This window comes from Stomoxys calcitrans, chromosome 2 (assembly GCF_963082655.1).
Source record: "Stomoxys calcitrans chromosome 2, idStoCalc2.1, whole genome shotgun sequence".
Classification (NCBI taxonomy): Eukaryota; Metazoa; Arthropoda; class Insecta; order Diptera; family Muscidae; genus Stomoxys; species Stomoxys calcitrans.
The window spans coordinates 96,492,781-96,519,908 of NC_081553.1; the positions used below are offsets into that span (position 1 = coordinate 96,492,781).

General features: G+C 37.1%; 2 protein-coding genes across 6 annotated transcripts in view; one reads left to right on the plus strand and one right to left on the minus strand.

Moving 5' to 3' along the window:
* Window positions 1-25,620, minus strand: part of LOC106095780 (hybrid signal transduction histidine kinase L) — a 99,071-nt gene extending 73,451 nt beyond the window's left edge. Inside the window, exons 1-2 of one of the 5 annotated variants that reach the window (XM_013263121.2) lie at window positions 25,558-25,620; window positions 6,982-7,202 (exon numbers count right to left, since the gene is read on the minus strand). In XM_013263121.2, the coding sequence (XP_013118575.2) occupies window positions 6,982-7,010 (29 nt within the window). In that variant the 5' untranslated portion in view covers window positions 7,011-7,202; window positions 25,558-25,620. The other 4 variants (XM_013263119.2, XM_059363290.1, XM_013263120.2 and 1 more) reach the window with 4 other exon arrangements.
* Window positions 1-27,128, plus strand: part of LOC106095781 (vacuolar protein sorting-associated protein 72 homolog) — a 223,551-nt gene that overhangs the window by 93,388 nt on the left and 103,035 nt on the right. Inside the window, exon 2 of the mRNA XM_059363291.1 lies at window positions 7,178-7,261. The gene's annotated coding sequence lies outside the window, so the exon portion shown is untranslated. The remainder of the gene's footprint in view (window positions 1-7,177; window positions 7,262-27,128) is intronic.

Sequence of the window (27,128 nt, forward strand, 5' to 3'; positions counted from 1 at the left end):
TCCCTCAGGAAAATTCTTAATTTCGGGGTCACCAAATTGTAGGACTGCCACAATTTAAATTAACTTCGTGTTTCAATCTTAACAATTTCAAACAAAACTGGAAATTTTATTTCAATACATAAAAAGTATTTTCTACAATAAATCCAAAGGCTCCTTAGACTATATTATTTTAAAAACTAACAAAGTAAAATACAGTACAAATATTGTGGAGATATAGTCACCACAACCTCCTAGTCAGAATGAGGTCCAAGTAGCAGTGACCCGACTGCAGAACAACAAGGCAGCAGGAGCCGACGGATTACCCGCTGAACTATTTAAGACCTGAGGCGACACGCTAATAAGGCGTATGCATCAGCTTATCAGCGCAATCTGGCAAGAAGAACGCATACCCGATGATTGGAACCCCAGATTACTATGTCCCGTACACAAGAAAGGAGACAAGACGGAATGTGCCAACTACAGAGGAAAAAGTCTCCCCCATCATCGCATACAAGATACTCTCGAGCGTACTGTGTGAAAGAATAAAACCTTAAGTCAATGAGATAATTAGGGCCTATCAATGCGCCTTTAGACCCGAGAAAAGACCCGAGAAGGACAAATCAACACCTACCATCTCTTTGTTGACTACAAAGCCGCCTTCGATACTCCTTTACGTTCAAAGGTATTTCAAGCCATATCTGAGTTTGGTATCCCTGCAAAATGAATAAGACTCTGCAGAATGACACTAGCTGATATGCGTTTCTCAGTAAGGCTAGGAGAGAATCTCTCCGAACCATTTAATACCAAACGAGGTTTCAGACAAGGAGACAGCCTATCGTGTGATATCTTTAATATACTGCTGGAGAAGATTATACGAGATGCAGATGTGAATAGATATGGCACACTAATCACAAGAGAACACATGCTACTCGCCTATGCCGATGACATCGATATCATAGGTCGGTCACCGGAAGTAGTAACTGCAGCCTTTGAAAGAATCGAAAGAGAGTCAGTGAAAATGGGTCTGTCAGTAAATGGAGATAAGACGAAATGGATGCTTTCAACTCCCAAAAAGCCTTGTGCAACCGAGCAGATAAAGAAAATGGAGAAAGTTGGGAACCACAACTTTGAGACAGTCAGTAATATTATCTACCTAAACTTTGCGAACCACAGCGAAAATGGAGAGATCCGTATAAAACAGAAATTTTCTTTTAAGCAGAAGATACGATCAATCAATCAACTGACAGCTCTATTGTAAATCTTGACATTTTTGAGGTTATACGTACTCAGAACGTTTTGACATACGACCGCTATTTGCGTTGTTTACAGTAACTTAAAAGATTAATCTCGCCCAAAAAAATGGAATTATATAGTAAACATCTTCGTGCGATTATTTTTTACAATTTTCGACGTGGTAAATCAACGTCAAAGTACACACCTTGACCCCTGACTCCTTGAGGGGAGAAAAGGTTTCATTAACCGAAAGCGGAAAATAGATGGTATATTGTTATATGGTGTTGAAATCTGGTGGATGCCGCTTCAAAAATCCTCCAATACTCAACCAACTACAAATGATGGCTTGTTTGAGCATCACAGACACATTATAGACGACGGCATCTGTGGCACTGAACGTAATGTTACACCTAATGCCGCTGGGTACGCAGATCGAGTTGCCAGCGGCACCGTTTTAGATTGAGGTATTGGGCTGAACAGGTCTGGGTGTCTTCATTGAGAACTCAGAGACCGCGTTCTATTTCTTAACCATCACATGGTCCTGCAGGCGGATCGCGGAATGCATGAGGTCTTAACGCGGGGACGTCGATGAATTTCGTTACGGATAGTAAGTCGTTCATTAATCCTATAACAAACAGGACGTTAAGGTCACAGCTGGAATTGGAGTCGAAAAAGTAGATTAATGCCTTCACTCCCCTACCCTGTGTGTTCTTAAAATAAGTACGACAATAAGAGCCTACCAACGGCCACCCGAAGTAAATTTCCATCTCAAATAATGGTGGTAGTTTCTATAGTTGAATACACATTGCTGCGGTCGTTTCTATTTAAAATGCCATCAGTGCAATCTATACGACAACATCTTCTTCAAATGCATAGCACTAGTGATTCGTCTTAACTACCCCAAATATAAGCCCATCGTATCACTTGCAACCACTTTCAGTGGTAATCTTCCAAAAGAATATCAAGTCAGTTGGTTGTAGCAACAAAAAACCAAACACCATGTACGACAAGTAAATATATTTTGATGTTTAACCACTTTATTTGAAGTCATTGGAACGCCATAGATGAGCTTATAATCGCCTCAACAGATCCAGGCGTTGCAAGCAACCGAGCTATTCTATAAGGAATCTCGCGTGTAAAAATGCCATTAATAATGATTCTACATAATTCGCATGTACATGTTAATACACAAACAAAAACCCACTAACACATCGGCAATTAAGAACAACAAGATATGAGTGAATCTTTTAGAAACGCCCCTTTCCCACATGGAAACTTCAAAAAGTCCAATGTGGTGTTGCTTCTGTTCCGCTGTCCTGGATTTATGAAATTCAGTCAATGGCGGTGTTTGTGGTGCTTTTTTTCTTTTTGTTGCTGTTGCTCCATAAACCTCCGCTATTATTGGCGCATCCATTTCTGTGCGCAAATTGAAAATTAATGACGGCATAATTGAAATTCAATTAGGCCAATTTGTGAGAAACGGATGGGGATAATCACCTGTCAATATCCCAGCGACTACCCGTTTTGTTTTTGGGAAAATTTTTTTCTTTTGTATAGTGGCAAAAGGTGCTTTCGTTGCAAAGTGTGACAAATGTGAAAGAATCGGATTTTGTTGCTGTATTGACTAGATGACAAACCTATACCCACGAGTCTTGTATTTAAACAAGTAAGAGCGTGCTAAGTTCGACCGGGCGGAATCTTATATACCCTCCACCATGGATCGCATTTGTCGAGCTCTATGCGCGGTATCTCTTTTTAGGCAAACAAGAAATATTGAATAAGAACTGTTATGCCATTGGAGCTGTAGCAAGTTATAGTCCGATGCGGACCATAAATGAATGCCGAACATGGTAGAAGTCATTGTTTAATATTTCACTTCATTCGGATAGGAATTGTGCCTTGTAGGGGCTCAAGAAGCAAAATCGGGAGATTTATATGGGAGCTGTATCAAGATCGATCGATAATCGATTCAGACCATATTAGACACGTATGTTGAAAGTCATGAGAGAAGACGTTATACAAAATTTCTGCCAAATCGGATGAGAATTACGCCCTCTAAAGGCTCAAGAAGTCAAGATCTCATATCGGTTTATATGATATATGTGGAAAATGTAATTCAAATGGTATGAGAATTGCCCCTTCTAGAGGCTCAAGAAGTCGAGACCCAAGATCGGTTTATATGGCAGCTATATCGAAACATGGACCGATTTGGCCCATTCACAATTCCAACCGACCTACACTAATAAGAAGTATTTTATGCAAAACTTCTAGAGGCTGGCTTTACTCCTTCGAAAGTTTGCGTGCTTTCGACAGACAGACGGACGGACGGACACGGGTAGATCGACATTAGATGTCACGACGATCAAGAATATACACACTTTATGGGGTCTCAGTCGCATATTTCGAGGTATTACAAACAGAATGACGGGGTATAAAAATAAGTAAAAGCATGCTTAGTTCGGCCGGGACGAATCTTGGGTACCCAACACCATGGAATCCGCTAAAAATTTACCTTTATTAACTGAGTATGTATTTGAATTATTTTGGTCTCAAGAAGTCATATCGGAATATCGGAATTTAGGGAGCCCTTTATCATCATATTAACAGTTTCGGATACAACTTGGCCCTAATGTTGTAAATCATAAGTTTTGGGCCAAATTTCAGCCATATCAGTTGAAAATTTAGGCTTCTAGGAGCTGAAGAAATAATATCCGGATTGGTTTATATGGGGGCTATATCTGACCAATTCGGATCATACTTGGCATGGATATTGGAAGTCATAACTCAAATCTTTGTTCCAAATTGCAGCGAAATCAGATGAAAATTGAGGCTTCTATGGTCTTAAGAAATCAAATCGGTGGATCGGCTATAACCAAATCCGAACCGATATGGCCCATTTGCAATCCCTAACAGCCTACATCAATAAGAAATATCTACGCAATTTTTCATTGCGACTTGTAAGGGCTCAAGAAGTCAAATCGGAAGAGCGGTTTATATGGGAGCTATATCAGGCTATAAACCGATTTGAACCATACTTGTCATAGTTGTTAAAAGTCACAACAGAACACTATGTGCAAAATTTCAACAAAATCGGACAAAAATTGCGGCTTCCTGGAGCTCAACAATTCAAATCGGTAGATTGATTTATATATGAGAGCTATATCAGGTTATAGACCGATTTGGACCGTACTTGGAACAGTTTTTGGAAGTCATTAGAAAACACTATGGGCAAAATTGAAGCAAAATCGGATGAAAACTGTGGCTTCCAGGGGCTCAAAAAGTCAAAGCGGGAGATCGGTTTATATGGGAGCTATATCAGGCTATAGACCGATTTGAACCATAATTGGCATTGTTGTTAAAAGTCACAACAAAACACTATGTGCAAAATTTTAGCACATATTTTAATTTTAATTGCGGCTTCCAGGGGCTCAAGAATTCAAGTCAAGAAGTATATGGACGTAATTTCAAGCGGCTAGCTTTACGCGTCCGACCGCTATCGTGATTTTGACAGACGGACGGGCGGGGATAGATCGACTCAGAATGTCGAGACGATCCAGAATATATATATTCTTCATAAATTCTTCAGAGTTTCCATTTCCATAGGAAATTTTGTCACAAATTAATTTCATTTTCATGCCTGTTAGGGCGAGATCATTAAATTTTACAATTTTTTTTTGTTTCTCTTTCGAGACGAGCTTAATGATCGGAGATACAAATGGAAAAGTAAAGCCAAAGATAGCAACACAGACCAACCACTATGGGACGCGTTTCGTCGTTGGTTAGAAGACTTTTCAACCATATTAGGTGTGATGGCTTCAAGGGCCGTGCGTTGGTATTTGCATCTCCGATCAAAACAAACAAAATTTGTAAAATTTAATTTTTTTAGGAAATTTTGTCAAGATTTCATTGAGATAGGGAATTTTATCAAAATATCATTTCTATAGAAAATTTAGTCACAATTGCATTTCCATAGGAAATTGTGTAAAAAATTTATTATTTGTTTAGACGGGAGATTCGGAAAAAAATTTCTTAAGAAATGAAATTTTGACAAAATTACCTGTAGAAATGAAATTTTGACAAAATTACCTGTAGAAATGAAATTTTGAGAAAATTTCCTATAGAAATGAAATTTTGAGAAAATTTCCTATAGAAATGAAATTTTGAGAAAATTTCCTATAGAAATGAAATTTTGAGAAAATTTCCTATAGAAATGAAATTTTGAGAAAATTTCCTATAGAAATGAAATTTTGAGAAAATTTCCTATAGAAATTTAATTTTGAGAAAATTTCCTATAGAAATGAAATTTTCACAAAATTTCCTATAGAAATGAAATTTTGACAAAATTTCCTATAGAAATGAAATTTTGACATAATTTCCTATAGAAATGAAATTTCTACATAATTTCCTATAGAAATGAAATTTTGACAAAAATTTCGTATAGAAATAAAATTTTGACAAAAATTTCCTATAGAAATGAAATTTTGACAAAATTTCCTATAGAAATGAAATTTTGACAAAATTTCCTATAGAAATGAAATTTTGACAAAATTTCCTATAGAAATGAAATTTTGACAAAATTTCCTATAGAAATGAAATTTTGACAAAATTTCCTATAGAAATGAAATTTTGACAAAATTTCCTATAGAAATGAAATTTTGACAAAATTTCCTATAGAAATGAAATTTTGACAAAATTTCCTATAGAAATGAAATTTTGACAAAATTTCCTATAGAAATGAAATTTTGACAAAATTTCCTATAGAAATGAAATTTTGACAAAATTTCCTATAGAAATGAAATTTTGACAAAATTTCCTATAGAAATGAAATTTTGACAAAATTTCCCATAGAAATGAAATTTTGACAAAATTTCCCATAGAAATGAAATTTTGACAAAATTTCCTATAGAAATGAAATTTTGACAAAATTTCCTATAGAAATGAAATTTTGACAAAATTTCCTATAGAAATTAAATTTTAACAAAATTTCCTAAAGGAATGAAATTTTATTTTGTTGTTGGTGTAACCAGCTTAGACCAATGTGTTTTTATTTCTTGTTTCTATTTTAAAACAAAACAACAAAGACACTTCAAAGAGTCTTAACATTTGTGGTGTATTTAATGTATCAAGGGGCGGGCTGCAATGACCGCGATTTCGGCCTTTGCCAGGGAACTCGTCAGACTGCTATGCCACCAAAAGATTACATGCTTCCACCTACCCACTAATTAGTGCAATGGTACAAGCATGCCCTCTGAATGAAATTTTGACAAAATTTCCTAAAGGAACGAATTTTGGCAAAATTTCCTATAGGAATGAAATTTTGACAAAAATTTTTATGGAAATAAATTTTTGAAAAAATTTTCTCTATAATAAAATTTTCAAATTCCTTAACCATAGTTCGTCATGCTTAATTTAACTCAGCTATTGGTCGTATCATCCTTAGCACTCTCTATGGTATTTCATATATCAACTGGCAACATTCTACGCTGGTGTTACAAAGCCACCAACTAAGATTCATTAAAACAATTTCAAATGTTTTGAAAAAAAAGAAAATTCTTTTCCTGTAACCGATATTCACGCTTGACACAATTCTACCCAATATGGCAAAGTCCCACCACTGGGAAAGCTGAATGGGCTTTGGTGAATGCCTAGGAAAATATCTCAAGAAAAATAGCTGTGCTTTGTGAAGACAATCTTTTAAGTAAAGCAAAAGAATAGACAGACATAACCAAAGTGGAAATGGATGTGGAGAGCACATCTGTTTAGACTTACCTGACTATAATTAATTTGATCAGCAGCATTTTGTACAAATTTGTCGTTTATTTAAAGTTTTTTGTTGGTTTTCTTTTCCTATTCTTTATGTTGTATCTCCTTTTGTGATATGTTTAGTATAGTCTTGTTTTGTTTTTATAAAGATTTTCTTATTTATCGTTTTTTTTCTTTCTTTTGCTTATTTTTCTGTTTTTAGTTTTAACCAAGATCTCGGTCAATCACTATTCGATGGTTGGGAAGAAAGAAAAATGGAGTTGAATTCAATCGAGTTACAAAAATTGTAAGACCACAAACACACACACGCACACACATACAGCTTTAACATATACACTCACAAATCATTCGTTTTAAATCAGTACACGTTTCACCTTAACATTTCCATTTAAAGAAAAAATCCCGCCAGAACCGATCAATCGTTTAATAGACAACTGGGCACAGTGTTATACAAGAAAAGCTGTATCAAGATTGGACTAGTTGAAGTATTTTATAGTAAAAAATTTAGTTTATCGAGTCTACCAAAACAAAATCAAATCGGTCTTAAAGCTATTAGATCGAATCCAAAGGAGATTAAGGAAAAAGGAAACGCAATTTCTTCGAGAAGCCCTTTGAAGCCCCCACAACCTAAAGATTACTAATGATGACCCCCACCCTTACTAAGTGGTCGAGACCCATCAAATAATGGTTAGCGAGGTGTATCTCCTTTGACTTTTATTTTTCCATTGCAAAAAATTTTCGATCATTAAGCTCATATCAAAAGAGAAACTAACACCTCATTAGAAAAGTTATCCTCGTCTAAAATAGACGAGCAAAATAAGGAATCAATTCTTATTTTTCCCTTGATCAAAATATTTGAGAAATGTTTCCTTACAAATGACTACTCAACAAGTTTCTGTACCGAAAACAATTTTCTATTGATTTTATATACCCTCCACCATAAGATGGGGGTATACTAATTTTGTCCTTCTGTTTGTAACGCCTCGAAATATTCATCTAAGACCCTAAAAAGTACATATATTATTGATCGTCATGACATTTTAAGTCGATTTAGCCATGTCCGTCCGTCTGTCTTTCGAAAGCACGCTAACTTTCGAAGGAGTAAAGCCACCGTAGCGCAGAGGTTAGCATATCCGGCTATGATGCTGAACGCTTGGGATCGAATCCTGGCGAGACCATTAGAAAAAATTTTCAGCGTAGGTTTTCTCCTCCTAATGCTGGAAACATTTGTGACGTACTATGGCATGTAAAACTTCTCTTCAAAGAGATGTCGCACTGCGACACGCCGTTCGAACTCGGCTATAAGAGGGAGGCCCCTTATCATTGAGCCTAAACTTGAATTGGACTGCACTTATTGATATGTGAGAAGTTTGCCCCTGTTCCTTAGTGGAATGTTTATGGCCAAAATTTGCAAAGCCAGCCTCTTGAAATTTTGCACAAATACTTCTTATTAGTTTAGGTCTGTTGGGATTGTAAATGGGCCGTACCGGTCCATGTTTTGATATAGCTGCCATATAATCCAACCTTGAATCTTTACTTCTTGAGCCTCTCGAGGGCGCAATTCTTATTCGATTTAGCTGAAATTTTGCATGAGGTGTTTTACTATGATTTCCAGCAACTATGCTAAGTATGATTGAAATCTGTTCATAATTTGGTATGAACTGTCACATAAACCAACTGAGGGTCTTGACTTCTTGAGCCACTAGAGGGCTCAGTTCTCATCCGATTTGGCTGAAATTTAATACAACGGCTTCCCCCAAGTCCTCCAATATACATATTAAATGTGGTCTGAATCGGTCTATAGCCTGATACAGGCTACAAATAAACCGATATTTCTATTTTAATTCTTGAGGCCCTAAAGGACGCGATTCTTATTCGAATTGGCTGAAATTGTACACAATGACTTCTACTATGGTCTCCAACATTCAATTCGATTATGGTACGAATCGGACCATAACTTGATTTAGCTCCAATAACATAGCAATTATTTTCTTCTATCCTTTATTGGCCTAAAAAGAGATACCGGGAAAAGAACTCGACAATATACGATCCATGGTGAGGATATATGATAATCGGCCCTGCCGAACTTAGCACGCTTTTACTTGTTATACCCTACACCACTACTGTGGTACATAAAAATAAAATTGTTGCGCTTCGTTTGTTTCTTTGTTTGTCTGTTCCGTATAGACTCAAAAACGGCTGAACCGATTTTCATGAAATTTTCACAGATGGTAGAGTTTGAGCCGACGGTGAAAATAGGATACCACATGTTTTTGATATCCGAAGGGGAGGCGGGCCCTCCCCTTACCACCATTTTCAAAAACGCCAGATTTCGGAGACGGGTGCACCGATTTAAGCAAAATTTTGTAATGCCACCTTATGGTACCCCGAAAACACGAAATTGGTATAAAATTTTGAGGTCAAATAATCTGGGGGGACGCCCCATCCCAAAACCCACCGGAACGAACATGTGTACCGTTTGGGACAATATGAATATCAAATTGAAGGCATTTAAGAGTAGAGTACGAATTTGGTGTACTAATTTCACCTTTAATTTTCCCCCACCCCCAAAACGGCCCAATGAATACACTTTCACCGCTTGGGGCAATATGGGTATCAAATGATATGTATTTAAGAGTAGTGTACGAACTTGGCGTTAAAATGTCACCCCAAGTGTCGGGGAGTCCCCCATCCCCAAAAACACCACCCAACAGGACACTTTAACCGCATTGGGCAATATGGATATCAAATGAAAGGTATTTAAAAGTAAAATACAAATCTAACACAAAAATTTATTTTTGGTGTTTGAGGGCCCTCCCCATCCCTTAAAAACCCCCAGCAGGACAAATTTGCCAATTTCGACAATTTGGATATGAAATAAAGCTATTTAAAGGTAGAGTCCAATTCTGATCTGATTCTGATTATCCCTTGGTGTCAAAGGCGCCTCCCTGACCCCCAAAACCCCTCAACAGGACAAATTTACCGATTGGGACAATATGGGTATCAAACGAAAGATATTTGGAAGCTAAGTACACATCTCTTATAAGAATTCGGTCCAAGGTATCTACGGGTCTATGACAGTATATTTCAAATCTAATGTTGGTATAAGGATTCAACGTTCCGCACGACAAGTAGATCGCGACAATAAAAGACTCAAATAAATTGTCGTTTGGTTCTTAGCGACCCTTTTCTCCCAATAAATACGACGCCAAACTGTCATGTAGGATGGCCGTGAATCTATTGTACTTAAATGAAAGGACGTATCAAAGGGCAATCCCCCTATCCTACCAAAAAACATGGAATTAAAAATAAAATATGAAGGCCGATCAGGGTAGAATAGGACAGAAATAAAAGGTCTTTGGTAGTTGAGAACAATATTTCCCCTCAAATTGGAATGGAAACAGGAGTACCTGCGGATTTTTAAGAATGTGGTATCCCAAATGGTCGCTCTGAAATTAGATTTTGAATGTAGATAACCAATACAAAAAAAAAATAATTTGGGTGAATCTGAACGAGACCTGTAGCCCTGAATATCTTGATAGCCACTTTAAAATGCTTGACATTATGGGATTTAAACGAAATTGTGGTCTAACATGATGATGATATAACTTTTCAAACCGGTCACGATTGCCTACTATGGCGATAAATAATATGTAGTTGATAGTAGAAAACGAATTTGATATCCAATTTTGAAGCTAAATGTTTGGGGTCGAGTCACCCCATAAACTCGCCCTAAACCAATGGCTATTGGGGCTCAAAAAGAAGACATTTGAGAGTAGAGCACGATGCTGATATTTTTTTAGGGACATATTTGTGGATTATGGCAAAAAGGGGCTTCAATCTGTATATGTTGCATGTCCTAGTGTTTCAGGGACGCCTCAATATGTAACTCCAATGTGGTTTTCGGGAGTGGAGTATGAATCTGTTATCCACTTTCGGGGCAAAGAGTTTGACTACTCCAATCCACCGCCAAATACAAAAGAATGAAGTAGATCTAACATCCTAACTTTAACGGGCGGACCCTCCTTTAACACTACTTTTAAAAACGCCAAATCTCGGAGATTGGTGGCGTTTTTTTTAAAATAGGGCGATTTAAGCAAAATTTAGTTTGTTTATAATAACTTAAATACGAGGGGCCGCCCCACCTCTATAGCCAGCCAGATGGAATATAAATGAATAATGACAAAATGGGACTCAAATGGTATTTGAGACCGAAGCACGAATCTGATATATGGGGATCCGCCTTACCCCCAAAAACATCCCCATACCGGGCATATTTACCGACCATAGCGATATTGGAGAAGAGCCCGAATATAATATCCACATTGGCGCTAAATATCTGAAAGGCCGTACCAGCTCCCCCAAACAGGAATTTTCATCCGATCGTCCACAAATTTGGCACAAACATTTTCTTGGGCCTTGAGACGAAGCCTATTGAAATTAGAAAAAATCGGTTCAGATTTGGATATAGCTCCCATATACAGGTTCGTCCGAGTTGGACTAAAATTACAATTGTACCGTCATTTGTAAACCGATTCTCACGAGATTTTGCACGAAGAATTCTCTTATCAGTGTCGTCATTATTGGATATAGCTTCCATATATATGTTCGTCCGATGTTGACTAATACTCAATAATTTAGTAATTTGTTAACCGATCCTCACAAATTATAACTTTACGGATGACTGATGAATTTCATAGAAATCTGTTCAGATTTAGATATAACTTCCGTATATATGCATCTCCCAATTTTTACTTTTAAAGCCTTTTCTAACGCATTTATCAATTGTTCTCTCAAAAATTTGGACAAGGATTTACTTTAAACGGATTTTGGTCTAGTTTTTAAATTTATGCAAATTTTAGTTTTGCCGACTTTGCCTGCATACCCAATGTGGTGTAGGGTATCCAAAGGTCGGCCTTGCCCGACTTTAGCCCGCCCTTACTTGTTTTGTTTTTAAATTTCTTAATTTTAACTGCAACTTCTTAAAAGTTGTTTCCCCTCTCATGTCATCTAACCACTGTGAGACATTTAAGCCTTGATTGATATCGCTACCATAACATCACGAACCGCAACGAAACGTTACACAATGCACAAATCGGACACGCGCTCGCTCCTCTTTTTCAAATGTGCGACATTGAAGAACACTCCTTAAAGTCCACAAAAATCTAACAAAGTTTTTTTTTGTTTTACTACTTCTTGTTAGCCATTGCCCGATTATATTGGCAACAATGATCTACACCAACATTTTCATCTTGCAATAGATTGACTAAAGGAAAGGAGTAGCAAACAAAGGAGATTCGACTTTCATGCTTTCTTTATCTTCTATGATGCTTCTAAATGAAGATTTCGTGCCATCTTCGCTTCTTTCTCCAATGCTGGCTGGTGTCCTCATAAAACTACGTGAACATGAAGTGTACACATCGGAAATGTCAATACCATTTATAAGAGACACGCACGCTAGCGCGTACTCACTCACGCACGGCATTGATTCGCACGTCCAGCTTTTGGCGTTCAACCCCAAAATGACAGTGTTAATTGACAGAAGGTGCCACACGTCCAGCGGGAGAAATAAGAATGTCTGCTGTATTAGCTGAGTGGCTAGCTGGCCATAACAATAGAAAGGTTATGGTGTAAATTAAGAGCTACAATTGCTTAGGGTGTTTGTTTGAGAATGATAGAAGTCAATGGGAATAAAGAAAAACTCCCATTAGAGGGTATGATAGGGCATCCATCACTTTTGATGCAGTCTCAGTGATCTCTCGGAAGAGATGCACCAGGTTGTTCAACTGTCAATTTATTAAGCATTCCGAGACTGATTGGGTATTTTACCCATGAACATTCCGTTAAGGAAGAGGGGATAATTTCTCACACATCATTGAGTGCAACCCAATTCAAGTTTTCAGCCCAATGATAAGCGACCTCCAATTTGGCTGAAATTTAGAAAAAAAGACTTGTGTTATGACTTTCAACATCCATGCCAAGTTTGATCCGAATCGGTTTATGAACAGATATATCCCCGATACAAACCGATTCCCGGAGTTGACTTCTTGAGCCCTTAGAAGCCTTAATTTTCCTACGATTTGGCTGAAATTTAGAAAAAAAGACTTGTGTTATGACTTTCAACATCCATGCCAAGTATGATCCGAATCGGTCTATAAACAGATATAGCCCCCACACAAACCGATCACCTGGTTTGACTTCTTGAGCCCTTAGAAGCCTAAATTTTTACCTTATTTGGATGAAATTTAGTACCGATATCCCTAAACTCAGAGAAATTTGTTAGTAAAAACAGCAAAAATGTTAGTTGTAGTAGCAGAAAGTCTGTTGAAAATGGGACAGCAGTAATTTTTTGCTACAACATCAAACATTTTCTGCTGTTTTCAAATGGTGGTTGTCCCCTCTTATTCTGGTGACTTTTTAAGGCCGCTATGGCCTAGAGGTTGGCATGTTGGCTTATGACACAAAACGACTGGGTTCAAATTTCGGCGTCAGAATTTCAGAAAATGTTTCAGCTGTGGCTATCCCCTTACTGGCTACATTTGTGAGGTATCCTGCCATGTTGTCGCTATTCGACACGCCGTTCGGACTCGGTATAAAAGAGGAGACCCCTTATCTTTGAACTTTAATCGTACTGCACACATTGATATGAAAAAAGTATCCCCTGTTTCTGAATGGAATGTTCATGGGAAATTTAGTATTTAGCTGAAACCCTGTAGAAAATCCTCCTCAAAGAGGTGTCACAATGCGGACTCGGCTATAAAAAGGAGGCCCCTTATCAATGAGCTTAAAACATGAATCGCACAATACTCATTGATATATGAAAAATTCACCTCTGATCCTCAATGGAATGTTCATGGGCAAATTTGTAACTTCCCAGACGTACTACAACTAATCATGGCATCGTCTATACCTTGACTTTCATAATATTGACTTTAATAATTATGCTACCATTTAAGAAACAAATTATTATATATATAGTAAAAATAAACTTTTACCAAGGGAAATTTTTCCTAAAAAGCAAAAAATCACACAAACAAATATTTTACATAAAATTTTGTAAAATTTTTTAAAATACTTCAAAATTTCACTTCTATAGGATTTTTTTTCAAAATTTCACTTCTTTGTCAAAATTTAATTTCCAAAGGAAATTTTGTCAAAATTTCATTTCTATAAAAAATTTTGTCAAAATTCTATTTCTATATGAAATTTTGTCAAAATTTCATTTCTATAGGAAATTTTGTCAACATTTCATTACTACAGGAAATTTTGCCAAAACTTCATATCTATAGGAAATTTTGTCAAAATTTCATTTCTATAGGAAATTTTGTCAAAATTTCATTTCTATAGGAAATTTTGTCAAAATTTCATTTCTATAGGAAATTTTGTCAAAATTTCATTTCTATAGGAAATTTTGTCAAAATTTCATTTCTATAGGAAATTTTGTCAAAATTTCATTTCTATAGGAAATTTTGTCAAAATTTCATTTCTATAGGAAATTTTGTCAAAATTTCATTTCTATAGGAAATTTTGTCAAAATTTCATTTCTATAGGAAATTTTGTCAAAATTTCATTTCTATAGGAAATTTTGTCAAAATTTCATTTCTATAGCAAATTTTGTCAAAATTTCATTTCTATAGCAAATTTTGTCAAAATTTCATTTCTATAGCAAATTTTGTCAAAATTTCATTTCTATAGCAAATTTTGTCAAAATTTCATTTCTATAGCAAATTTTGTCAAAATTTCATTTCTATAGGAAATTTTGTCAAAATTTCATTTCTATAGGAAATTTTGTCAAAATTTATTTTTTTTTTTTTGTCAAAATTTCATTTCTATAGGAAATTTTGTCAAAATTTCATTTCTATAGGAAATTTTGTCAAAATTTCATTTCTGTAGGAAATTTTGTCAAAATTTCATTTTTATAGGAAATTTTGTCAAAATTTCATTTCTATAGGAAATTTCGTCAGAATTTCATTTCTATAGAAAATTTCGTCAAAATTTCATTTCTATGGGAAATTTTGTCAAAATTTCATTTCTATGGGAAATTTTGTCAAAATTTCATTTCTATAGGAAATTTTGTCAAAATTTCATTTCTATAGAAATTTTTGTCAAAATTTCTTTTCTACGGGAAATTTTTTCTAATGTTCATTTCTATAAGAAATTTTGTCAACATTTCATTTCTATGGGAAATTTTGTCAGAATTTCATTTCTATAGAAAATTTTGTCAAAATTTCATTTCTATGGGAAATTTTTGCAAAATTTCATTTTTATAGAAAATTTTGTCAAAATTTCTTTTCTATGGGAAATTTTGTCAAAATTTCATTTCTATTTTAAATTTTGTTAAAATTTTATATTCATAAGAATTTTGTTAAAAATGCAGTTCAAAAGGAAATTCCGTCAAAATCTCATTACCATGGTAAATTTTGTCAACATTTCGCTTCTAAGGAAATTCTACTGAAGTTTCATTTTTTTAGGAAATTTTGTTAAAATTTTATTTCTATGGGAAATTTTGTCAATATATGACTTTTATAGATTTCCAATGGAATATTTGGAAATCAGTTGAATATTCCACCCGTTCCACTTATATTCCTGTTTCAACCAAGCTGTTTTTTTTATCATTTTCCTTGCTATATATTTGAAAATATGGTAAATGAGTCATGTATTTCTTCATTATTACCAACAGTTATAACTCATTGACCGGTTACTGTGGGCTTGAAAGAAAATATGCAAAAATATTGCAACAAAGCTTGTTAAAAATTGGTCTATTATTTAAGCTCCAAAAAATTAGACGCTCATTCATACACACACTGTGTTTACGTCAAAGCCGTAAATATGATCCCAATTGGGAATCTAAAAATCCCCAAATTTTTCTCACTTAGATTATAGTGTAAATACGTCTTTAGTTGCAAGAAAGTATCTGATTACTTTCTTGCCTTTCTTTTGTTCGCCTGCCCCACGAAACGGCCATATTGCGATTGCAATTTCTGCAAATCTGCCTATTCCTTTTTTACCTGCACAACAGTCCACACCGTACTGTTGCAAACCAATCGAAATTTGGATTCTATTGGTTTGCCTTGGCTCAAGAGCGATTTTTTTTGATCCAGGTCGTATTTGCTCCAGCTTACTCCTAAGCAATTTCCAATTCAGCGATTTAGCCTGAACATTTGGTCCAGTTCGAGCCAGATCATCCAGCTCTCTCTCTTGAGATTTCAACTCCCACGCATTCCTACTTGTAAAAAGCAAATTTCGTAAATTGCTTGATCCATATTCGAAAAGCAAATTAATATTGAAAATTAAATAAACATTTCGGAAAAGAAAAAACAAAAACATCAAAGATCTACGTGTTTGAATGATAACCGAAAGCAACAAAAGGAGAATAAACTTGCCTATTAAAATTGGAGTTTGCCTAGTTTGAGACTTATGGAAATATTCTGGTTATGCTGTTTTATTCGTATGCCAAGTGAGCCCGAAAAATAATGTGAGTGAGTCAAATGTTTTAAGGTAACACGAAACCAATTTTTGTTGAGAATTTCATGTGTTTAAAAAAGAAATTATTTGACAGATTTTAAATGAATTAAAATTCTTCTTGAAAATTTAAGTTTTCGTTTGTTTGTTTAAAGTTCTAAAAAATTATGTTGGTTAAATAAATTTTCTTTGTTCGGGGTTCATTTTTTGTTTAAGAAATTTTGTACGACAATGAACATTCGGTGAAAACGTGGTTTAAGATTAATCCGCGATTTGGGATATTTTTTTACATACATACGTACATTTATAATTCCACCAGTGAGGAGATATTTCAAAAGAGAAAAAAGAAAAAAGATATTTGATGCGCATGTCCTCTCTCATGTATTTATTGTAGATCAATTCAAATAAATCCCACGCTCTTGTTCTATTTTCCAAGTTACTGCGCATGCCCTCTCTGTGCTTATTATACATCACTCACTCACTCAGTTCCATTTCCAAAGTTTGTAAGCAAGTGCTCTCTCCGTCTGTAAGTGCTCCCTACCACTCTCGGAATATTTTTCATATCACTCAAAACTCCTGCTCTTGATTGTGAGGAACTAATGCGCATGTCCGCTCACTAGTATCACTCAAATTATTCCTATTCACTTCTTTAAGCTAAGACAGGCTTTTGCTCTTGAGCTCACAACTGGTTTGTGAGTTGATGTTGTGTTTTTTTTTGTTTCATTCTTTCTATTATCATTGCCTTCTGCTTCTCCACGAGAGCAATTGATAATAAGAAGAGGAAGAATGTAAACAAACTTCCAACATTTCCAAAATCTTCCATCACACAAGAGTTCATTGACCTATTTGCTCGGCCATTGGCAATCATATGTTTTTGAGGTTTCCAGTCAAGTGTGGGGATCTTGTGACATACACACATATATATCCTAACTTTTAACATTTGTATCTTTTTTTTCTTTATCACTATCAGAAAGATACTTGTTAAAGTAGAGTTACCAGGTTGCTGTGGCTATGTCTAAATGCTGGCTAGACCTCTTATTGTGAAGATTGAATTTTCTACGAAGCTAGAATAACTTTAGTAATTCGGTTTTTTTTTGTACGAGATTTGTCTGACCACTATTGAGTTGGTATAATTGTTTGCTTGAGTTTTTAAGTGCGAAATTGGTCTTGGAAATTTGTAATTTTTTGCCGTTATGTTGTTTTTCCGATAGAATTTTACCCTTAGCTTATTGGTACTGTATGGTATCAGATTTCGGCATAGCATTTACTTTCCTTTTATCCGAATCCATTTAATTCATATCACAGCGTTCTTTGAATTGGATTTTCTGCGGTATTTTGTACATGAATTTATTTTCATTTTCGGCCGCACCTTTCTAGACGATCCTTTCAATCGAAAAATCAGATTTTCCTTCCTTTTTGCTCGGTTTTGGAGATTGTCAGGACATTTCTATCTTTTTACCTAGAATTTCCAGAGGAACAAGATGTCCTTAGAGAAATTTATTCGTTTGGCCGATAACTTGGTTGAGTTTGAGGCTGCACTAAACGGCAATGAGTTACCTGTGACGTCGATTTGTCTGATAGAGACCCATAGGGACGAGGCTAAGTCCCTTTGGTCTCGATTGAAGCTGACATATGAGAAATGCCTCGCCGATATGGCTATTGAGAAGTCGGATGGTGGCGGAGCCGCTCAGGATCTTGAGTCAGTCAAGGAGAAATACAAAAATTCTTACTGCACGTACTGTCGCTGTGTTTCCAAACTGACCGAATCCATTCAGACAGTTTCAAGTTCGAATATGGATTCCAGTCAAAGTTTCAATTTGCCTCCAATCGAATTGAACGTTTTCCAAGGTGACTTCAAATCCTGGCCGACTTTTCGGGACATATTCACTGCGATTTGTGTGAGGAACCCCAGATTAAGCCCAGTTGAGAAACTGTTTCATTTGTCCCAGAAGACGAAAGGTGAAGCACATGAAATTGTGGCTAAAAGTCCCCTTACGAATGAGGGTTTCCAAACAGCTTGGAAGAATCTATGTGCACGTTATGACAATAAACGGGTTCTGATCAATGAACAATTGAAGACACTCTTCAGTCTTTCTGCCATCCATACGGAATCAGCGAATTCACTCAAGCAGTTGCAAAGGGATATCAACTCCTGTATATCCACTCTAGGAAGTCATGAGATCGATACGGAAAGTTGGAATCCAATTTTTATCTTCCTATGCTCGAATTGTCTCCCCGATTCCACTTTGACGCTTTGGGAGCAGACCCTAAGCGATAAGACCAGCATTCCAAAGTGGTCTGATTTTGATGATTTCCTGACCAATCGCCATAGGACGCTTGAGTCAGTTTCCGAAATCAAAGGTTCTAAGGAGCCGAACTCTTCTAATCATAAATCCAAGGGACATAACAACTTTAAGGCCAAGTCTGACAAGGTACGGGCGTTTCAGGCTCAGGTTAATCAGGCCACTTGTAAGCTTTGTCCAAAGGAAGTCCATGTCATTAGAAAATGTCCGAAATTTCTTAATATGAATCATGACAAGAGATTGGCTGAAATTAAGAAGCATAATTTGTGCTTGAACTGTTTCTCCGGCGCTCATGCTGTCAAGGAGTGCAAAAGTAAGCACTCTTGCTACAAATGTAGCAAACGCCATAATACTTTGCTGCATAGGGAAACTGAACAACGGAAGGGTCCTGATTCGGTGTCATTTGGTACCAACCAGTCACCAAGAGGTGATGCCCTTCCTCCTCCCGTTGTACCCCAGCCTTCTACATCCAATTTACAGTCCACTAATACTGCAAACAGTGTCGTCCAGACATGTTTTGCATCCAATTCTAAAGGCGTCTTGTTAGGGACGGCTATGATAAGAATAATTCTTTCTGGTGTAGTCTACAGAGCTCGTGCACTTCTTGATTCTGGATCCGAGGGCACTTTCATTTCAGAAAAACTTTCTAATTTGCTCAAACTTCCGACCAAGCGCATTTCTGCTACTATTTCCGGGCTGAATAATTCTATTTCAGCGGCAGTGCAGAAGGAATGTAGGTTTGTTATAGGTTCAGAGATGAATAAAGATTTTGAGCTTGTTGTCTCTGCACTTGTAGTTCCACATCTATCCAACAATCTTCCTTCTGGCACGATAGATATACGATCTTTATCTGATCTACCACCCCTCCCACTAGCTGATCCCAGATTTTTTGAGAGCGCTAAGGTCGACCTTCTTCTTGGAGCAGATGTTTTCCCTTCACTCATGTTGTCCAGAAATCAGCACAATATCTGCGGTTCGCTCATGGCCCAGGAGACTGTCTTTGGCTGGATCCTTACCGGGCCCATTTCTCCAAGAATGCTTTCATCCTTCTCTACCCAGGTCTCATTTTTTTGTGAAATTTCCTTAGATAAGGAGATTTCAAGGTTTTGGGAGGTGGAGAATGTTCCACAGAAACGGTTTCCGTCACAAGACGACAGATTTTGTGAGGCGTTGTATCGGAAAACAACTCTAAGGAATGATGAAGGACGATACGTGGTTTCGTTACCATTCAAAGTCACATATCCAGATGGCATATGCCTTGGTCATTCCAGATCTAACGCAATGGCTCAGTTCTTTCGTAATGAAGCGCGTCTACTGCGACACGCCGAGTTGAAGAAGGAATATGATAACACATTGTTGGAGTATCTCACACTAAATCATATGGTCCATGTCGAAACTCCTGGTTCCTCAGTTCCAGGAACGTCTTACTTTTTACCCCATCATGCGGTAATAAAACCAGAAAGAACAACTACTAAAGTTCGGGTAGTGTTCAATGCATCCTCTCCTTCATCCAACGGCGTAAGCTTGAACGATATCCTTTATCCAGGTCCTGTATTACAAAACGACCTAACCGTTCTAATCCTCAAGTGGCGTTTTTATAGATTTGTCCTCAATGGAGATATACAAAAGATGTACAGACAAATCCTTGTCAATCCATCTCATACTCCATTTCAACGTATATTGTTTCGAAAATGCCAGAATGATCCATTTAGAGAATTTGAATTGAAGACTGTCACGTTTGGACTAAATTGCGCCCCATACTTAGCCATCCGCACCATGGTCCAATTGGCGGATGACGTTCATAACCAATATCCTTTGGCTAGTCGCATACTAAAGGAATGTATGTATGTGGATGATGCATTAGTAGGTGCCCACTCTATTCAAATGGCAATTGATACTAGAGATGAATTGATCCAAGCCCTCAATTCAGCAGGGTTTGAGATGCGCAAATGGATTTCCAATGTCAAATGTATACTAGAGGGACTCCCCTCCGATCATCTGTTATGTGGGGATTTATTGGAATTTGAAGATCGCAGCTCTGCCAAGACACTGGGCATCCATTGGAACGCCCACTCTGATGAATTTTTCTTTGCTACTACTCAATTTCCAACCGATTGTTCCTATACAAAAAGAGAAGTCCTTTCTCAGATATCCAAATTGTTCGATCCAGCTGGCTGGTTGTCACCCATCATCATAATTGCTAAGATTATAATGCAAAGAATATGGATGGACCACGTTGAATGGGATGAAATAATTTCTTCAGAACCTCTATCCATGTGGAAGGCGTTTCAGTCCAAGTACTCCCGAATAGGTCATATTAAAATTCCAAGATGGGTAGACTATTCCCCTGGTGGCACCATTGAATTTCATGGGTTTTCAGATGCCTCAGAAAAGGCTTATGCTGCGGCTATTTATGTTCGTGTCATTTATCCAAATTCAATATCAGCCCATTTGATAAGTTCCAAGACCAAAGTGGCCCCACTAAAAACCCTATCGATTCCAAGGTTAGAGCTTTGTGGAGCCACACTATTGGCTGAGATGGTCGACAACTTAATCCCACAGTTTGATGTACAAAAGTTTTCCTTGTTTTGTTGGACGGACTCTACAATTGTCTTGTCGTGGCTGGCAAAACCTCCTTGTTGTTGGAACACGTTTGTGGCAAACAGGGTTTCAAAGATAACGCAAGTGGTGGACCCTTCCAAATGGTCACATGTGGATTCTGAAAGCAATCCAGCGGATTTAGCGAGCCGAGGTGCTTATCCGGACGATTTGATAAGCAATAAACTTTGGTGGAATGGACCGATGTGGTTATCGAAGTCATCGAAATATTGGCCTAAAAGTTTTATTGATACAGCCGAAGAAACAGATTTGGAGAAAAAGCCAATAAAAGTCCACTTTAGTTATTTCCAAAATTTTGAAGACATATTGGACCGATTCTCTTCCTTTTCAAGAGCTCTTCGAGTTGTTGCGTACATATACCGATTTTATTTCAACACTCATCCAAAATTTCGATCCAACTACCACCGACCCGACAAAATAATTACCAATTCTGAAATCCTTTATATCCGAAAAACTCTTGTATCCATCTGCCAAAAAGCCTTTTATCCGAACGAGTATATGGCGCTTAATTCCAAAAAGCCCATTTCATCCACGAGTTCACTTTTATCCTTAAATCCATTTATTGATGCAGAAGGGATCATGCGTATTTGTGGAAGATTAGAATTGTCTCCAATGCTATCCTACAATGAGAGACATCCAATTCTTCTTCCGTACAGCTGTCAATATTCACGACTTCTTATCCTCTTCATTCATCAGATCAGTTTACATGGTGGAAATCAACTTGTACTTCGTCTGGTAAGAACTCAATATTGGATTCCTAAGGTGCAAAACCTTATCAAAACTACTATCAACCGCTGTAAAACTTGTATTATTTACAAGAAAAAATGCCAACAACAATTAATGGCCGCGTTGCCTCCTGAACGCTGCGAAGTTTCTCGCCCTTTTACTCATACAGGACTTGATTTCGCCGGCCCTTTTGAGATGAAAAGTTACGCAGGGAGGTTCTGCCGAATGTCTAAAGCTTACGTCTGTGTATTCGTCTGTTTTTCCACTAAGGCGATACATTTGGAGACGACCTCTGATTTATCCACATCATGTTTCCTTGCTGCCTTTAGTCGCTTTATATCCCGACGAGGTTGTCCACTTCATATACATTCCGATAATGGGACAACTTTTGTCGGTGCATCCAAAATAATTGCAAAGGAATTTATCCAGACATCCCAGAAAGCGGTAACTGCGAACTATTCACATCAGAATTTGACCTGGCATTTTATTCCGCCCGGAGCGCCCCATATGGGAGGACTATGGGAAGCGGGGGTCAAAAGCTTCAAGCAACACTTCAAGAAAACTATTGGTCTCCAAAAATTTACTTTTGAAGAATTCCAGACATTATTATCCAAAATAGAAGCATGCCTTAATTCCAGGCCAATCTCTCCCAATTCGCAAAGTCCATCAGATTTGACAGCATTGACACCGGGTCATTTCCTAATTGGATCCCCTATATTGGCTCCTCTAGAACCAGAAGTTAGCCAAACACCCATTTCCATCCAGAATCGTTGGCAACGAATAAAAACTCTTCATCAACACTTCTGTTCCAGATGGAAAAACGAATATCTTAAGGAATTGCAAAAGCGTACAAAGTGGAAAAAACCTGAAGAGAATTTGAAGGAAGAAATGCTTGTTGTTGTCAAGGAAGAAAACCTACCCCCTAATAGCTGGCGACTCGGCAGAATTATCAAAGTTCACCGTGGTGACGATAAACGTGTTAGAGTTGCTGAAGTACTAACACAAAGGGGCACAATTACAAGGCCAATCACGAAACTTGTCGTGATTTCGGATGAATCCTCTTAAACTCTACTGAAATTTATCCAAATCCCTTTCCTAGTGCTCTTTATTCGTATTTTAAGTTATTTTTCCTGTGAATCCCAATTTCTAAATATTTTTTCCTTTACAGCAAGATGAATTCCCTCGCAAAGCCCAAGCAACATATGAACTTCGTTTGCAGATTATGCCGGAAACCCCACGGACTTCGAAACTGCAGAAAGTTCAACAACATGAATATCTCGGAAAGACTTGAAGCTGTTAAGAAATATGGGTACTGTCCTAATTGCCTAGCCCACTCCCATTCCCAAGGATCGTGCTTTACAAGGACTGGCTGCATGCATTGTCATGAAAAGCACCATTCCCTTCTACACGTAAATCCTCGACTACGTAAGGGAATGTCATTTTTTTCTGCAAAAAAGAGTCAGCATAAATTAGCTCATCAATCATCAGTTGGAAATCGATCAAAGAAGTCCACACCATCGGAAACAATAACTAATAAAGAGGCCCACTCCACGCAAACTGATAGTTCTGCTTCCACATCATTGTGCGCTATCCTTCATCAAAATGCAGCAACATTGCTCCCTACGGCACTTGTAAAAATTGAAACAAAAGAAGGAAAACGCCTGGCACGTTGTTTGCTAGACACGGCTTCCCGAATGAGCTGGGTTTCAAAAAAGTTCGTTGACAAATTAAATTTGACGACCTTGGAAATGGATGGAGAAAGAATTTGTCCAGTTATTTTATGGTCATGTGTCGATCCAAACTTCAAAATCCAGACCACGCTGAAAGTCAACAATCGCATCAATACAATTACTCCTAAGAAGTCCCTTTCTGAATCCATCCAATCCCATTTCCAGAACTTAATTCTGGCAGACAGGAAATTCTATAAATCATCATCCATAGACCTGATAATAGGGGTCGATGTTTATTCCCGCATCATCTTAGATGGGATATTTGTGAAAGCAGGTCTACCTACCGCACAAAATACCTCATTTGGAATTATCTTGTATGGTACTTTTACTACTTAGATATTAGAGAAATTTGCTGCATAATGAATTTTTATGTGAATCTTATTGAATTGAATATTGAATAATTTTATCAACTTGAGTATAATGTATAATGAAGTCAAATAGTTATCAAAATTTTGAATTCCTTTCATTCTCTAAGAAAGATTAATAGAATTAGTTACTTCTAAACTAAACTTACAAAAAAAAAAAACATATTTAAGCATTTGCAATATGGATTCATTCCTTTTCGTTGCAGTAATACTGCAAGGCGGGCAGAATGTTTACGTCAAAGCCGTAAATATGATCCCAATTGGGAATCTAAAAATCCCCAAATTTTTCTCACTTAGATTATAGTGTAAATACGTCTTTAGTTGCAAGAAAGTATCTGATTACTTTCTTGCCTTTCTTTTGTTCGCCTGCCCCACGAAACGGCCATATTGCGATTGCAATTTCTGCAAATCTGCCTATTCCTTTTTTACCTGCACAACAGTCCACACCGTACTGTTGCAAACCAATCGAAATTTGGATTCTATTGGTTTGCCTTGGCTCAAGAGCGATTTTTTTTGATCCAGGTCGTATTTGCTCCAGCTTACTCCTAAGCAATTTCCAATTCAGCGATTTAGCCTGAACACACTGGGAAGACACAAACACACACACAAAGGCACACAAAATCCCAAACAACATGTCATCGTCTTCTTCTTCTTCCGCCTGGTCTTTGTCTTCTCTTTGATTATTTAATGTCACACCAGAAATCCTGTTCTTTGTTTCAAGCACGTTAATGTTACCAAAACAACAATAACTTAAGTTGGTTATGTTAAACACACGCGTTACATGTTGTAAATCGTATCCTTTCAAGAAGCCAGGCAGGCAAGAAGACCACTCACTCATTCACTCACGACTTAAAAACGGATATCTATCTTCTCTCTTTTTTTATTTTCTCAATGTAAAACTAGAACAATTTACAGTATTACGAGGAGCAACGACAATAACGTTGGCAATGTTGTTGACAATGTCAACCAGAAAACATAACAACACTTGTCCGCCGATAGATAATCTCGTAGACGCGGTGTGCAGTAAGCGCGTTTTGCAAATGTTACGTGTAACACGTTGTAATGTTGCCGTTAAACTGAATGAAGTGGCTGCAAGGGATAACTCACTAAGAACAGGAAGAGACAAACTGCACACACACGCACACGCACTCACATTAATGTTAGCATGCCAAAAAAAAGAACACTGTTCAAATGCAACAAATCGCCGCATTGAAACCCACCAAAATAAACAACAACATAAACACATTCACACACACACTAACCTAAACTCGTTGCAGTTCTTATTCGTAGTGTCTGTCGTTTGCTTGCCGTATGGTTAATGCAAAATAACTGCGCAATCGCATTTAACAAAAAAATCTCACATGGACGTGAACTTACCACGGAACGAGTTAAGTCGAGTCGCATATGAAAAGTTCGTTATAACGTTAGAGTTATGCACCCGATAAAATCTTGTCATAGACTGAAGCATTTGCCAGAATTGTCTGAGTTTATTTAGTGGCATGGCCATAGTGTCCCTCATATGGTTTATGTTTGGTCGCTGTCGTTTGCTGTTATTGGTGTTGTTGTTGTTGTTTGGGCAACTCCAAGAACATAACTACCACACAAACTCTCTTCTTGCAGAGTAAGCATTAGTGGAGTCTTGAAGCGTGGAGCATAAATTGAGAAACAGCATTAAAATAGAGTTGCCGTAAGCAAAAATAAAAATCTCAAATAATTTTTTTCAAAATCTATAAAATGTTTTTATTAATTCCTTTTTAAACTTATTTTCTATAAAAAAAATTAGACAACATTTTAATTCTACGGAAAATTTTATTTCTATAGGAAATTTTGTCAAAATTTTATTTCTATAAGGAATTTTGTCAAAATTTCATTTCTCTGGGAAATTCAGTCAAAATCTGAAATTGCGTCAAAATTTCATTTCTGCAAGATATTTTCTCAAAATTTCAATTCCATAGGAAATTTTGGTCGAAGTTTCATTTTTACAGAAACTTTTTATGATTTTGTTTCTATGGGATTTTTTTTTTTCAAAATTTTATTTCTATAGGAAATTTTGTCAAAATTTAATTTCTATAGGAAATGTTTAGTAAAATTTCATTTCTGTAGGAAGGTTCAGTTTGATTGGCTGTCTACCATCAGATTCACTTAGACGTTTTCGTCCATTGTGATACTACAGGAATAGGAGAAGGAAGATGCCTTTTCGATATAACCAGTTCTAGATCTTTAGAGCAAACCCCAAAGCTCACTTGGTCGTCTAGTTTGAAACCATCCGTATAGAAGTATATGTAACTTCTATTGCCAGGGATATCGTAGTTCCAATCGGTTCTATCAGGTATAGTGGTACAGTACTTTTTATCAAAAAGCGGCACAGGTAGGGTGTAATCCACACTGGCTGGAGCATCGGATATTCTATCAAAGATAACACAGTGTCCGTAGCCGCGAAACAACCAAAGAGGAAGCTCCCTTAGCGCCTCACGTCAGTGATCGCAGCAACTTGTCTAGCCACAATGTCCAGAGGCATTAGATGTAGCGTGAAATTTAGTACATCAAATGGTGTCGTCCTCAGTGTGGCTGTGATGCACAAACAAGCCATCCTTTGGATCCAGTTGAATATTGAACAGTAGGTGGACTTTGAAGCGCCGTCCACCAGACCACACCACCATATAGCATTATAGGTCTAACCCAATGCATGACGAGCGGTATAAACCCCCAACTTTTGCCAATGGCTTTCTTGCAGGTGTATAGGGCAAAAGTTGCCTTTCTTACCCTTTCCAAAATGTTGAATTTGAACTTCAATTTCCTGTCCAGGAAAACACCCGGGTATTTTGCATTTTTGTTGATGGAACATTCTCTCCTCCCAAGGAGGTGCCACTGTAGGCAATTTCAATTTCGTGCTGAAGAGAACTACTTCTGTCTTGCACGGATTTATACCTAGACCACTTTCGGAGCCT